The 14,977-nt window shown below is 36.0% G+C and overlaps 1 protein-coding gene across 1 annotated transcript in view; it reads left to right on the forward strand.

Moving 5' to 3' along the window:
- Positions 1-14,977, forward strand: part of LOC149215131 (inositol hexakisphosphate and diphosphoinositol-pentakisphosphate kinase VIP2-like) — a 280,111-nt gene that overhangs the window by 67,523 nt on the left and 197,611 nt on the right. Inside the window, exons 6-9 of the mRNA XM_089392534.1 lie at positions 11,566-11,651; positions 11,807-12,010; positions 12,113-12,212; positions 12,350-12,420. Coding sequence (XP_089248660.1) covers positions 11,566-11,651; positions 11,807-12,010; positions 12,113-12,212; positions 12,350-12,420 — 461 coding nt within the window. The remainder of the gene's footprint in view (positions 1-11,565; positions 11,652-11,806; positions 12,011-12,112; positions 12,213-12,349; positions 12,421-14,977) is intronic.

Below are 14,977 nucleotides of genomic sequence, written 5' to 3' on the forward strand. Positions count from 1 at the left end.
TCATTCTAAGCATCAATGACAAACCCTAAAACTCTAGGGTTATGACAATAATAAAACCTCTAAACACTAGGATTTTATCATGTGATCTAATTTTATCAACAAACCCTAAATGGACTAGGGTTTCATACCCTAAGCATTTAGGGTTTTACAGTGAACCCTAAAGGTTAGGGTTTCACAAAAATGAACAAATGGTAAAAAGATAATGTAATAGGGGTAGATTCAATCTAATGATTAATCACCTAAAAAAGTGTCCTTATGATTCAAAAATCCTTGACGAGTTAGTAATACAATGCAAATTTCAAAATGAATGTACCTTGAAATATGAAAATGATTTACTACAAATATTTGTATGTACCTTGAGATTTTTCTTTACAAACCTTATAGGATCTACAAGTGAAGGACTTCCTCTGAATCTACTCCACTTTTGTGAGAAGATGGAGGCTTCCTTTTGAGGAACTTCTTTATAAAATCAACTCTTTCATATGTACCTGCAACGATTGATTGATAAGTACTACCAAGAATACAAAAGTACAAGAGTAAGATTGTCACCTAGGGGTTTTTCAAGCCAAATCCAAAATATATATTAGCTTGAAGGAATTCCAAGGGATTTTGAGTACAAATCCTAACTAGTTCTAGAGGCATCATGTCAAAATCTAAATATCATACAATTCTATCTTCACAAACATTTGTCATGTACTTCCAAGCCCTACAAATCATGAGTTAGGAACAAGAGCATTAGGATAAGAGTTTTCCATATGTTCTATCTAAAATTTCATCATAAAGAAAACTTGCAACTCCTAAACCTTAAAACCTTTTAGACTTTCAACAAATAGTCATGGTATACATACCTCAAGACTACATACCCTTTGTTTTGATGATTGTCATCCCATTTGAGCTTGTACCCTTTCCTTGCAATCTGAATACATTTTGTTTAATGACTTTAAAACGAAAGGAAAACATCAATACTTACTTGAGTTGGAAGTTGTTTTCAAAATGCTAAATGCTTTCTTTAGACTGTAGAGAAGTCTTCCAAGAAAGAGTTGCTACAAAACTTTATATGGAGTACTTCTCATGCTGTCGTAAACTGCTTATTTTGCTCATTGGATTTTAGACTTCATAACATGTCTTATTGTCATCTTATTAGGTCGGCTGTTATGTTATTGTTTAGGCTCATGCAATATATATATATATATATATATATATATATATAGATGTATCGATTCTCGTCCTATTCCACTTTGGTCTCAACTCCTTATAGTAACAGTAGCTTCGACCTATACTCTTTTAAGGACTATTTTGGATTCAGTCCTTTTTGATCCAAAAGTTGTGATATCTTCTTCTTATAGAGAACTCAACTTGGATTCTTTTGTTGTTGTGACTATCAAGTTGCGACCTAATCACCCAAGATTGTAGCTTAATAGTAGAGGTAAGGCTTTATGATCATGCCTATGAATTCGCTTTCTTTTTCAGGATGCTTGACCTTCTATAGGCTATTGTTCTAGCCTCTCTGTCCTTGTAAATAGAGCTTTAATGCTCTCCAAAAACTTTCGCTCCTTGCACAGAACTGTGAGAAAATACCAAAATTTCGGATCTTTGAATAGGTGATTTCACACCTTCATTTTAATGCTTAGATCCTCATTTTCTTTTGCAATGGACTTTGCATTGACTAGGCTATATGCCTAGCCTTTTGGTCCTTGAAATAGGGCTTATGAGCCTCTCGAAGCTTTTGGTATTTTTTGTTGAGAAATCTAGGGCATAACAATTAAGTAATTTCTCTTTTATTAGTAACTGCTTGTGAGTGATTTTTACTTCTTTAGATTAGGATCTTCTTTTACGTAGGTTATTAGTGTTCTTCTTCATCAAACAACTACCAATGCATAAACCATAAAGAGATGAGACATAGAATATAGGCTAGCAGCGAGGGCCAAAACCTCTCACTCTTTGAGAGCAAAACCTAAACAAATTCTTCTTCTTATAGAGTTTCTAGTTGACGAATACAAAGACCATGACCTAAACCCTTGACCAAAATGACCTCTCCAAGACTAAGTCAACTTTCTGCGATTTAGCCTTCACTTCTCCAACTTAGATTTGAAATTTTCGGCCTCCTTGACTGTAGTCTTTGGCCTACTATAGTAGACTCTCCTTTCTTGCACGTGTGATTGATAGAGTATAAGTTTTGTCCCTTACTTCTTCGCTTTAACTAGAGAGGAGCTCTATGTTAACTCGACATGAAGCATAAACAACATTCTTGCCTTAACTTGAATTCTTAACTTCTGCAGTTTTGGCTTTACTGCAATATGTATCTGCCCTTACCTTTCCTCGCATGTGTGATAGATGTTGCCCAGAAATAGACCTATAATCTCTTCGATCTTCCCTTCTTTCCTTCTCTTGGATGTAGGGTTGCTATTGCCCGTTAGATCGAACTATTTCGTACCTTTCTCACTTGGATTACCTTGCACTGAAAATCTGCTCTTCAAATGTGAGTTGAGCTAATTATTTATAGTGATCTGATCATGATTATAAGCCAAATTGACTTGTAGAATAAGCCGACATGCCTTTTGGAGATCATATGAGGCCGACTTCTTGGAGGAGCTTGAGCTTCGTCTTGAAGGGTCTCTTGGACTCTTTTAATGACTTACATAAATTGTAACATGCCCAAGAAGGGTCCTTCATACATGATAGACTTAAATTGACTTTTATGACTAGATGACAAATCCTAAAGGCTCACAATGGAGCCATCACTAAAATAAAATTCCTTGCTCATGAAACCCATGGGACAAGCATTACAATAATAATTTTTTTTCTTTCTTTTCATCAATTACATAAAATCACAATTAAACATGTCTTCAAAAATTTCTAAATTGAAATTCTACTAATACAACAACTGATTTATTTCACCTACTTATTATTCAAAATAAGTTATTTACGAAATCCCTTCAGTAAATATTAAAATAAATTCTAGTGCAGTTATCACATAATTACCTAGAGAAAAATACATGCACAAGAACCAATCACATCAACACAATTATTTTTGGACAATTGTCCCCGAAAAAACCCAATTTGGGAAAACCGGTGTAGCAAATGAGGGTTTTATTAATCTTCAGCAAAAATTGCTTTTACAAGGAATGATTTTACAGAGAAATCGAAAGAAAACACCCGAGACTTTCCCTTTGAGACCTTCTGACACTATGGAGACCCTTATCCCACTTTTGCATCACCCCCGCGTCACTCTGTGTGGCCCAGCGTGGCTCTGAGTGGCACTGCGTCCCTCTGCGTCAGCCTGCGTAGGTTCCGTCTCTCCTCTGGACTGCGTCTCTCTCTGCGTTGTCTCCCACTGTCCCTGCGTCACCTTCTCCCTTGTCACTCCCTGCTGCTGATGTCCTCCTCTTCCTCCACCTTGCAACTCTTCGTCTGAAATCGATCTCCTCTACTTGAGAATCATTTTTCCTTGAGATACTGAGTATCTGCCAGTGGATTTCCAAATGATCCTCAAGTCTTCTCTTATACTTTTCTTGTTGACGAATCAACGATTGAGATTAAGTCCCTAAACAATGACTAAGATTAAAATAGACTTGATCTTCATCTTTTAGAAGCTTCTCACCGTTATCTTTATTAATACCCATTAATATTTTTTATTTCCTAAGTTTAGACTTAGGAACCCATTAAAAATATTAATTATTTTAATAACTCTTCATCCGGGTGGAATTTCTCAAAACAATTTCCGGATCTTGGAGATCTCATGTGCCTTAGCATCTTTAAATTTCAAGGCTAGAGCACATTCGATGGTACCGAAAATCAACACTCCCTCTTAGCGAGGAATGTGCTCTAGCAATGTTTCACTATAGAAACATCACACTAATCTTCCTCATCGGTACCTATGTTGATGATTGGCCTGCTGCCTCACATCCTCTGATTGCTGCTTCTTGTATTGCTGCCCATGACACTGCCACTATTACTTGGGCTTGGAATTTTGGCAAAAATCCGATGAGATATATCTTGGTCAAGGTAAATACATTATCGAAATGCTACAGAAATTCGGTAGGATGGATTCCAAGCCTCTGACTACTCCCATGATCACAAATCTCAAAAAGTTGGGAAGCTCCTACTCTAGTCTCGTCGATCCTACTAGCTATCGTAAGTTGGTGGGCTCTTTGATGTACTTGGTGAATACGAGACCCGATATATGTTTTGCTGTAAATTTTCTTAGTCAATTTTAGTAGGAGCCTTGTCATGACCATTGGATAGCTGCCAAGCATATCTTGAGATACCTACGTGGCACAATACATCATTGCGCGAAGTATGAAGAAAAGGAAGTCAAGTTAATAGGTTTTATCGATTTTGATTGGGGTGGCAGTGAGACTGATGGAAGTAGCACTATCGGTGGCTATCTCAGTTTGGGATCTGCAACGATTTCATGGATGAGTAGAAAACACGATCTTGTTGCATTAAGTAGTGCTGAAGCAGAATATGTTGTTACATATGAAGTAGGAAAATAAGTTGTTTGGTTATGAAAACACTTGCCAAATTTGTTTAGAAAACCTTTGGATCCTATGGTGATAAATTGTGATAATCAAAGCAGCATCAAGATGTCCGAAGACCTTGTCTTTCATGCAAGGACGAAGCATATCATCAACAAGTACCATTACATTAGGAGTTTGGTACAATATGTGGTCGTGAAGATAGAATATATTTCGATAGATGAACAGGTAGTTGATGTGTTGACGAAATCTCTTCCAAATAAGAAGTTTGAATATTTTAGAAGCATGCTTGGATTGGTTGATGTTACAAATTTAGTTGATAGGGAGAGATGAAGCATCTTATGGCAAGATGCTTGGGAGGACATCTGGCTGGCCTATGTGTTGATGTCTAGATCCCGAAGTAGGGAGGGTGGCATTGGTCATGGAGCTTCGACCTTGGATACGCACCTAGATCCTTGGGTTGGTGATAGAGCTTAAAAGTCTAATGGTACCTAGAGTGGCTAAAGCTTGAGTTCACCTTAGTTTCATCCGGTTAGAGTACCCTGATCAGGTATCTAATTTGTAGCACTGTGTGTGCTAGAAATCTTCGTAGTTCATATCATTTTGAGATCTTCCATGTACCTTTATATGTATGTAATTATGAATACCTCCCTACTTAAGAGGGAGTGTTGAAGAATGTAACTAGTGTGGGGGTAAATTATTAATGCAAACTAAGTCTTAGGATGTTTATGCAAGATTCCAAAATCAACCATAACATTTCAGCTCTTATTGATTTTATGACAGCAATAGTGAGATCACTTTAACATGAGGTAGAAAATTTCCCAATGTTTAACCATTGTAAAGTTATAATTTTCAGACCTCTTAAGATGTGGTATATGACTGTTATGGAAACAATAAGAAGGTTATAACAGCAGTGAGAAAAACACCTTAGATTCAATGCATAACAAGCCAATAGTGATTAACAATGACAGTGAAATGCCCAACAACTTGCCAAAGTAAAATATGAATTTTAAGCCAACTTTAAGTTGCAGTATTCAATGCTAGATCAGATCTGATATATCTTATAACAACATTAAACAACTCAGTAGATCATCAAGCTAATGATGCTACAATGAATGCCCAATATGCCCAAAAATACAAAAAAATTACCAAAACTAAGAGAATCAGTTTTTGAACCCTCTTTAGGTGTGTGATTCGGGAAACTGCAGTTTGATTTAGTGACTTATGCAGAAAATTCCAGCATACAAGTATTTTGATCTAAGCTAGATCCTGAATGCCTATATAGCTAAAAATTAGGAAAATTAAAATTTTGCAATTTTGAGTGATTTTGACCAGTTCAAATGTGTTTTTAGGGCTATTATAGCATTGTTATCACTGCTGTGATAAAACAGAGACAAAATGAGGGTTTAGAGCAAACCCTAGGCCCAAGGCCTTGAAGGTGAACTTGCCCAAAATTTCTCCAATGACCTTGTACCTGAAAACACAAACTTTTGACAAACACTAGGCCAAATAGGGCTAGCGTTGAGGTTTAGAGGTTAAAAGAAGGTAGATCATGGATAAAAATGGCCAAGGAGGGAAAAGTGAAGGGAAATGAAGCAAGGACCCAAAAGGGTTGGACTCTCGGGTAAAAAGGCCGAAAAAGAGGGAATGGCTAGGGCTTTAGGGCTGAAAATCCCATGGCTAGCCCAAAGTGCAGTCGTCTAGGGTGGATGAAGTAGGCTAAGGCTTCCTAAGGCCACGACTAGGCCAAAAATGGCCTAGAAACCCCAATGCAGGGCCTAGGAAGGAGTGTTGAGGTCATTAGAGGCTACGACATGCCTGCAAGAGGTCGAAAAAGTTGACACAGAGCAAAAAGGTTGACATAGGAGCCTTAGAGGCTGACGTTGGGCTAGAGGAAGCAAGATCCGGGCCCGAGAAGGCTTAAAAAGTTGAAACCCTTGCTTTAGAAATTTTTCTCTCTTCCCGATCTGAATTTCACTGCAAAATTTCTCAATGGCTAGCCCTGCAAAAAAATTATAGAGACTAGATCTTACCCTCAAGGGCCTAGATCTAGCTCTACTTCAGACTCTTCTCTTGATTTAAATGGATCTCATCTGCAAAAATGAAAATAAAACACCCAAACCCCAAATATATACAAAATCCTTAAAATCCCAAAACCCAATTAGCAAAAAATAATTTACAAAATAATTTTACAAATATACAAATAATCAAGGGTTTTGAAAATTTAATATTTTGAGAAATAAAATAATGCGGCTATATTCTTTGATATATGGCTAAAAATGCCTCAGAAACCCCATGCATACTATAGCCTTAGCGAAGATTTAATCCACCACATAAATATTCAGGATCCAAGCAACGCGATCTCTACCCATAGTTTGTGAACTTGGAGGCCAAGGACTAAAGTACCTGTACACACTATGTATTTATCTTAAGACAGTCATATATTAACACAACATAGGAAAGCCCGTAGTCAGTACATACCACAAATCAATGAACATGGACACCTCGAGTTGCACCCCAATTTTTTTATTATGATAGAAAAATTAGCTCCCAGCGGGACAATAGTTTACAAAAATGCTGAAGCAACAATTTGCAGCAATTTCTTAGGCATAAATCAGTTGGTTAGAGACTCAAATGACTCTAATTTATAGATAAATCCTCCAAGTGAAAAATAACAACTAGTTTCCTTGATCCTTGAGAAAATAATGATGCTCGTCGAAAAATACTTGATCATCTTTTAATCTTAGCTGTTGAATTTTTATTTTTGAGGAATTTTCGAATTTATCATTTAATTCCATTTAATTAGCTCAAAATTAATTATTTTGAGTTAATTTCCTCAAAAAATTGACTTTGACTTAACCACCAAGGTCCAAGGGTCCAATTTTTCTTGAAATATCCAATATTCCCTTGGTGGAGGACCTCCAAAAATTAATTCTTTTAAGACCCACGAATTTTTCACTTGGAAAATTTAATTTTCCTAAGACATTTTAATTTTGATTTTAATTAATTAAATTTCTAGCTTAAAATTTTAATATAATTTTGGCAAAAAATTTAATTAATTGGCACATGAGGGCATTAATTATTTTTTCCATCCTCTAATATTTTAATCATGGTGTCTAAGTATGAGAGACCATGTATTAAAATTATTTTTACATAAGATTTACAATTTCAACCCTCAAAGGGGGATACCCATTCGACGGATTAGACCCTAAAAAAATATCCAATCTGCGGTACAATATGAGCTAGTAGACCAAGTGATTTGTAATAAAATAATTTAGTCAAATAACTTAAATTATTCCCAAATCACTTTTACATAAGACTCGACTATAAGGCTAAGACTCACCTAAGACTTTGACGAAGCATTCCACCCTGCCTTTAGGGTGAGGTTGGAGGGAAAAACTCTGTCGACCATCTGTGTTTAGAAACACAAATGAATCAGTGAGACAAAAAACCTCCTAGGATGAAACTCTTGCCAAAATAGTAAGCTTACCTAGGTTGCTACATACATTCACGGTCTTATTGGAATCATTTAAATTACATAACTTGCAGAATGGGTTTACAATGACATATGAACTACTGATAAATGATCTGATCCTGTTGAAAAATTTTGGTACTTTTGCTTCCTTGGAACTTTGACAAAATGTGTGCAACACTAGGTAAACCCAAGACACAAGCATCAAAGTTAGAAATACAACAAATTTTGTCTAGCCTAGGGTTTCGATCATACACCTAGAGATTCATTCCTAAGACCTCATTTTAGCTAGTACAAGGGTTTTGCTTATAAACCCTAAAGATCTAGGGTTTCAATACATAACTGACATTAACAACAAACCCTAAAGGGTTAGGCTTTCTATAACAATACCAAACCATCAAAAGAATAGGAATTCTAGATTTCATCAACAACCCTAAGTCGATTAAGGTTTCAATATTAGCATTGACATACCCCTAGGTTAGGGTTTTAAAGTCAACATTTTTAGGGTTTCACAAGAATGACAATATAATGAGAGTAGATTCAATCTAATGATTAATCACCCTAACAAGAATCTCTGTGATTCAAAACCCTAGACATAATGATGTTAGTAATGTACAAGCAAATATCAAAAAAGAATGAACATATTGTTTACATGAAGAGAACTCTATAACAAAGCTTATAGTCTAAGACATATCTTCAATTGTTTTTTAACAAATCTTGTAACACATCAATCCTTGAAGGGCTTTCTTTGCAACAAAAAATCTTCCATGCTTCAAGTCAATCCTTTGAAGTCTTCTTCATAGCCTTTGAGCTTTCAGTAAGCTTTCCTAACTAGGAAAATATAAAGAAAAGGTTATTTACAATACAAACACATTTTGATATGAGAGAGAAACCAAATATAAATGAGGAGACAAGGAATAAGATACTTATGTTTTGGTAAAATGGTGAAGTATCCCTCTGAATCCAATCACAAGGGATACCAATAACTCATCAAAATAATTCAAAAATATCCTAACAAGGCATGTTATATCTATAAACTCTAAAAATCATAACATAAAGGAAAACAATTCAAAAAATAAAAGACATATCTTTGTGAGAGAGAGAGGATTTAGTAGTATAAGTCCTTGAATTCTGATTCTTCGGTCTTGTTCTTCTCAGGTGGATCTTGATCAACAACATTCACATGTTCCCTTTCTCTCTTCTTATTTCTTGGATTCTCTAGACAATGGCTTTTGTAGTGACCTATCTTGTGACAATTGTAACATTCAATCTTGGATAGGTCCACTTTCTTCTTTGGTCCTTTGAACTTCTTGAAGGTTCCCTTCTTCTTGTGATGAGAAAAATAGACATTCGATGTGTTTTCTTCTTCATCATCCTCCTTATTGTTTACTAACGATATTCTGGCTTCTTCTTGACTACATGCATTCCACATTTATTCAAATGTTGGAGTATCGATCCAACTGTTAAGTCCTGATGCAAAGGCACTCCAAGGTTTTGGTAGTCCTAGAAGGGCAGTTATTACAAACTCCTTTTCTGGGACAAATTCATCTATTGCTTGGAGTTCAACTCTGATTTTAGATATCTTTATAAAATATGATGAAACGGTATCGCCATTTTCCATCTTAACAGTTCTTAGTTCATTCTTGAGGCTTGCTATTTGACCAATGTTCTTGATTGTGAATAACATGGAGAGAGCCACATACATTTCTTGGGCAGAATTTATGTTGGATATGTATGGAATTAGGTTATCCTTAACTCCATCCACTATAAGGTTCATAGCCAAGGTTTCAATTTCTCTAAACTTTGATTTTTCTGCTTCACTTGATTCATCTGTAGGCTTCTTGATTTTTCCTTGAAATAGATGCAAAACTTTTTTGTTTTCGAGAATGCGGTCTATTCTCTTTTTCCAGGCCCTCTGGTTGGAGGCCCCTTCTAATTTGTTTTCTCCCATCATTGAGTTTGACATAGTTCCTGTAGATAGTAGGATTTTCACTATATATGATCTCCTTGAACTTTCCTTGATCTCCTTTTCCTCAATAGATCTTTAACCTACCTTTTTCTTTCTTCTTTACCTTAGCTCTGAAACCATGTTAGAAAATTAGAAAGGCAGAAAGATTTTCTCTTGTTGATAATTACTTGTGTTTTCTTTGAATTATTATTATCTTTCTTACGTTTTTCTTTTATTTTAGTTCATTAGACAATTTCCAAAACCAAAACACGAAGATAAAGGATGCCAGATGTAGGTGCACAACCAGAGAAAAACCCCTATATAGGGGGAAACCCAGTCAAAAACTTTTCCTCCTCCACCAAGATTGAGACCCTAGACCAACAGACCTTCCTCCTCCACCAAGTCAACTTTCCAATATGTTTTAGCACACTTCAGTAGTCTCTTCTTGTCCAACAACTTCAACCCAGCATCAACCTAGAAATTTCGGCCCCTAGCTTCACCAACAACTTCAAAATTTTGGCCTCCTAGCAACTGCAGAATTTTGATCTCTCCAGCGTCTTCACATGTGTGGGAAAGAGAGAGAATTTTCAACTTCTTATGCTTGTGAGAGACCTTCTCCTTCGCTATCCTTTTCCTTCTTCTTCCTTGGAATTCACACTTTTTCTGGCCCCAAAAGTTGTAGATCGAACTTGTTGTGAGTGACAAATGAGGTCAAGTCGCTGCCTTTATGCTGCCCATTTTAGGCCAACTTGTCGAGTTTGAGGCCCTATTTTACAGTGAAATAGATTTCTTCTTTGACAAAGAAATCCCTAGAAGGGTTCTTAACAATATGACATGGACAAAGACACTTGGCATAAATCCTAGAAGCCTTCAATGGAGGATTTGACCTAAAAATAATTGACCCAAGCATGAAACCCATGCTTTAATAAGTCAATTTATATAATAGTAAAATTTCTTTTTCTTTCTTTTGATAAATACATTTCATTATGACTCAAGTACAATTATGAAGACCAACACTAGTTACATTCTTCAATAGATCTCATAGTTGACTAGCTGCATTAGGTGTATCTCTTATTGAATTGAAGAATTTCTCTAAGGAAAAGTTTGTTGGGTTTTTCCCTAAGTTGTTTTCCCAGGGTAAATCTTATGTTCTCTTTTGTGCATTATGATCTCCATTGTCCTTGTGCATATTTATGGTTGAATTTCTGAAGTGTAATTGCTTAATGATAAACTGGAATTGTTAAAAGAAGATCTACATCATTCGAAGTAATTATCAGTATTTCAGAAATTAGTGCTTATATGTATTGCACTTGAAAACTCAAGAAGGGGTAAACATGTATTACATAATCTCACGAATAAAGTTATTGTCTTGTAGATCAGAAAATTTGAAGAACTGAACAGTTGAAGATTTGTTTTCCACTGTTTTTCTGTTTAACGTGTTTTGCTTGTTATGTTGTGAATTGCTTTTCTTGGATAGTACTCTGTCCTTTTCCATTGTTTTTCTGTTTAACATGTATTTTGTTATGTTGGGAGTAGCTTTCCTTGGATAGTCCTCTGAAGTCACAGTTTTGGCTTCTTATTATCCATGATGGTTGGTGGTTCTTTTACTATCCTATCCTTATTATGTAAACATGATTGATATGAGCTTTTGTCTTTCAATGTCTTAGGTATGTGGATTTGATCTTCTACGTTGCCAAGGAAGATCTTACGTTTGTGACGTAAATGGATGGAGCTTTGTAAAGAATTCTTATAAGTAATTTTCTGTCGTTATCATCTAATTCTGATGGGATAAGTCATTTTAATTTGCTTATAGTCTTATGCTAGCAAGGCTTTTATGGTCATGTTATCTTGCCGTGTAATGAGAATATTGTTTCCTGTTCTAATGTTCTGACCTCTCCATTACTCTAGGTATTATGATGATGCGGCATGTGTCTTGCGCAAGATGTTCCTAGATGCTAAGGCACCTCATCTTTCATCAGCACTTCCTCCAACTCTCCCCTGGAAGGTTGCAGAACCAACTCAACCTTCTGGACTAGCTCGTCAAGGCAGTGCAATCATTGGCACATTTGGACAATCTGAAGAATTACGCTGTGTTATTGCTGTTGTCCGCCAGTAAGATAGTTTCACCCTTGAGTGTGTTCCTAAACTTGTAAATATGGCAGGCACTGGCTACACTGTCTTTTCTCTCATTCAATTTTTTCTGATTACTTCCAGTGGTGATCGGACACCTAAGCAGAAAGTAAAGCTAAAAGTGACACAGGAAAGGCTTTTAAATTTGATGCTCAAATACAATGGTGGAAGGCCACGAGCAGAGGTTGTAAATGTTGTATAACATTTCTATGCAAGTTGTTACATTTACTCTATGGTTCAAGCTTATAGGATTTTTTTTCACGGTGGTGGTTTACTTTTACAAATTTAATTTTCACTCTAATGTTGTCTTTTTGATTGCAGACAAAACTGAAAAGTGCCATACAGTTGCAGGACCTTTTAGATGCAACACGGATGCTTGTTCCACGTGCCAGGTCTGTATATGTGAGCCACATATAGATTGTCAAAAAATCTTCTGTCATTATTGAATCTTTTCTTGAATGCCTGTCTATGCAAAAGTACAAGACAAAATTTTCATAGAGTAGGACTAACATAAGTTATCTTTGGTTTACACACAGCTTCTTGTCTTCGCTTGTATTTGTTGCAATTAGAAATGATAGATTTTGTTTTTCCATGTTTTTATACTCATTTTTCCTTGACAGAAATTAAATATCTCCATGTTCTCATTCTCTATTTGCTCTCTCATAAAAATAATAAAATGGCTGAAAAAAAGGACATTATTTATGGTCTAGAAAATTCATGTCATGCATGAATCACAACTAGCCATAAGACAAACAACATAGCATTGTGAGCAGAGAAAGCAGGTGAAAAGATTTTCTTGCAGTTGTAAGGTAGAAAAGAGATGGATGCATTTCATTGGATTTGTTGCTATGCTGAGTCTCCTTCCTGTGTTTTGTAGTAATGCTTTTGATAAGTCAAGCATGTGTAGGTGTTGGAAAGCTGATTCCGGGATTATTTGTAGGCTGAAAAACACACAATTGACTATTCACAACATACAAAAGTGGGAAACTATTAGTAGAACAATCACACCATCAAAAGTAACCACAGAATATAATGGATAAAAGAACCTGACCTACAACACCTATGTTGCAGAAAATGCACAGGCAGCAGGTGTTTCCTGCCTGGAAATGTTTCCAGGATGGGAAACATCTTGTAAATGGCAGGAAACAGGTACCTACTACCCAGCATATTTTTGGAATTTGGACTTGAGAGTGGTTAGTTACACAGTTCAGAGCATCTTTTGTTCACTGATCTTGAATCTTCAATTGCAGATTTGTTCTTTTCCTTTGTCCTTTTTTGCAGACCCAGCTTGCATATTTTTCACGTCCAAACAGAAAGACAGTCTTAGGGATAACCCCCCTGAAAATAACACCCATAAGTGTCAAACCTAGAGAGGTACTGTTACAAAGTATGTAAGTTTCATTCAAGCTCCGTTGGGAAACTTCCCAGTGGACAACTTTGAGTGATAACATAACCTATTATAAACTAGGGTTTTCTTAGGTAACAATTTGACCTCCCTTGATAAATTTTCCCAATGGACAAATTCAGGTTATAAGATAACCTAAAATAAACCAGCAAAACGTAGCTTTTCACAAATAAAGATGACTTAAGGTAACTAAGTGCTGAAAATAGGTATTATTTTTAAGGTATTTACTGTGCATCAGCAGGTGCCTTGTTTATCTTCTTCCAGGCTGCAAGGGGCACCCATTTAACATTTGGGGATTGAATGGATTTCTCATTACTAAGTAACATGACAAGTCCTCAGCCCCATGTTATGTATTTCATGTGTTGGACACGACACATGTGTGACACGATTTTGACTAGTGTCAGGCACAAGCCCTATTGGTGTCTTGAAATTTGGACATGTCCAATGAAAAAGCATCTTAAAATCGATTTATTGCCTCGTTCTCATGAAATTCAGTCACAGGATTGGATCTCTCAAAGGTTTTGGAGTGCAACTAAGGGTGATTAAGCAATGTTGATTCCGAGTGTTGGGAAGTGGATTTGTCCAAGCCCACTAATGCTATGCAACTAATGGTAATGTTTAAGAATATCATTTTCCTCTATTTTTCATTTTCAATTTCATCCTTTTAAATTTTTAACATTACTATTAATTGACTCATGATGTTTGAGAGTGCTTCTGACCTCATTGGATTTCGTATGGAGTCTGTCATGTATGAGGGCATGGAACTAGCATTTAATTAAGAGGAGCAAGCCCTCTATATACCTCGATGTTGGTTGCATTGACTGTTGAACTCCTTTGTCATGACCCTAGTAAAAATCTACCCATCACTCAAACATAATCTCGATTTGACACGTTAAGCTTTTTCTATCTTATTTTAATGCTTGGTGGGTGATATTGATGATTAGGATCACCACATAGGCAATGATTTTGATGATATGTAGTACTAGATATTTGTTGTAGCATGATTTTTTTGGACTCTACAGCAATATTTTAAAACTCCGACTCCGAATCAGCCGAGGGTCGACTCCAACTCCCACTGTGACTCAGTATCGACTCGGCCGGCTTGATTTCAATGACTCGATCATTGTAAAAAATATGTTAAATATTTTTTTTTTTTTATAAAAAAACATAATTTTAAAGATTTTTATTTATGTTTCCAAACACACAACATTAGAATATAGATAGAAGACAACATATGATCAAAGTAGGCTCATGTATATATCCATTAATCAAAATGGCACCCAGTGCACTGTCTAATACATACATGATGACAATATAGAGATCAAAACAAAAACACATAACCAAGGAGGCTAGAAATGGCCTCTACAACAAAAGCAAATTGTGACCAATACTACTGGCTACTGCTAGAGGAGTCAAGATCATCTGGGTCAACCTCTGGAGCAAAGAGAACATGAGAGAGTTCGAATCTCAAGACATTGAGCTTAAGCTTTGGAGGAGGCTTGAATCTTAAGGAGCAGTTTTATAAACTTAAGCACCCAGGCCAA

This window comes from Pinus tabuliformis, chromosome 1_1, assembly GCF_031772625.1.
Source record: "Pinus tabuliformis cultivar Carrire ecotype Pingquan chromosome 1_1, CPIR1, whole genome shotgun sequence".
NCBI lineage: Eukaryota > Viridiplantae > Streptophyta > Pinopsida > Pinales > Pinaceae > Pinus > Pinus tabuliformis.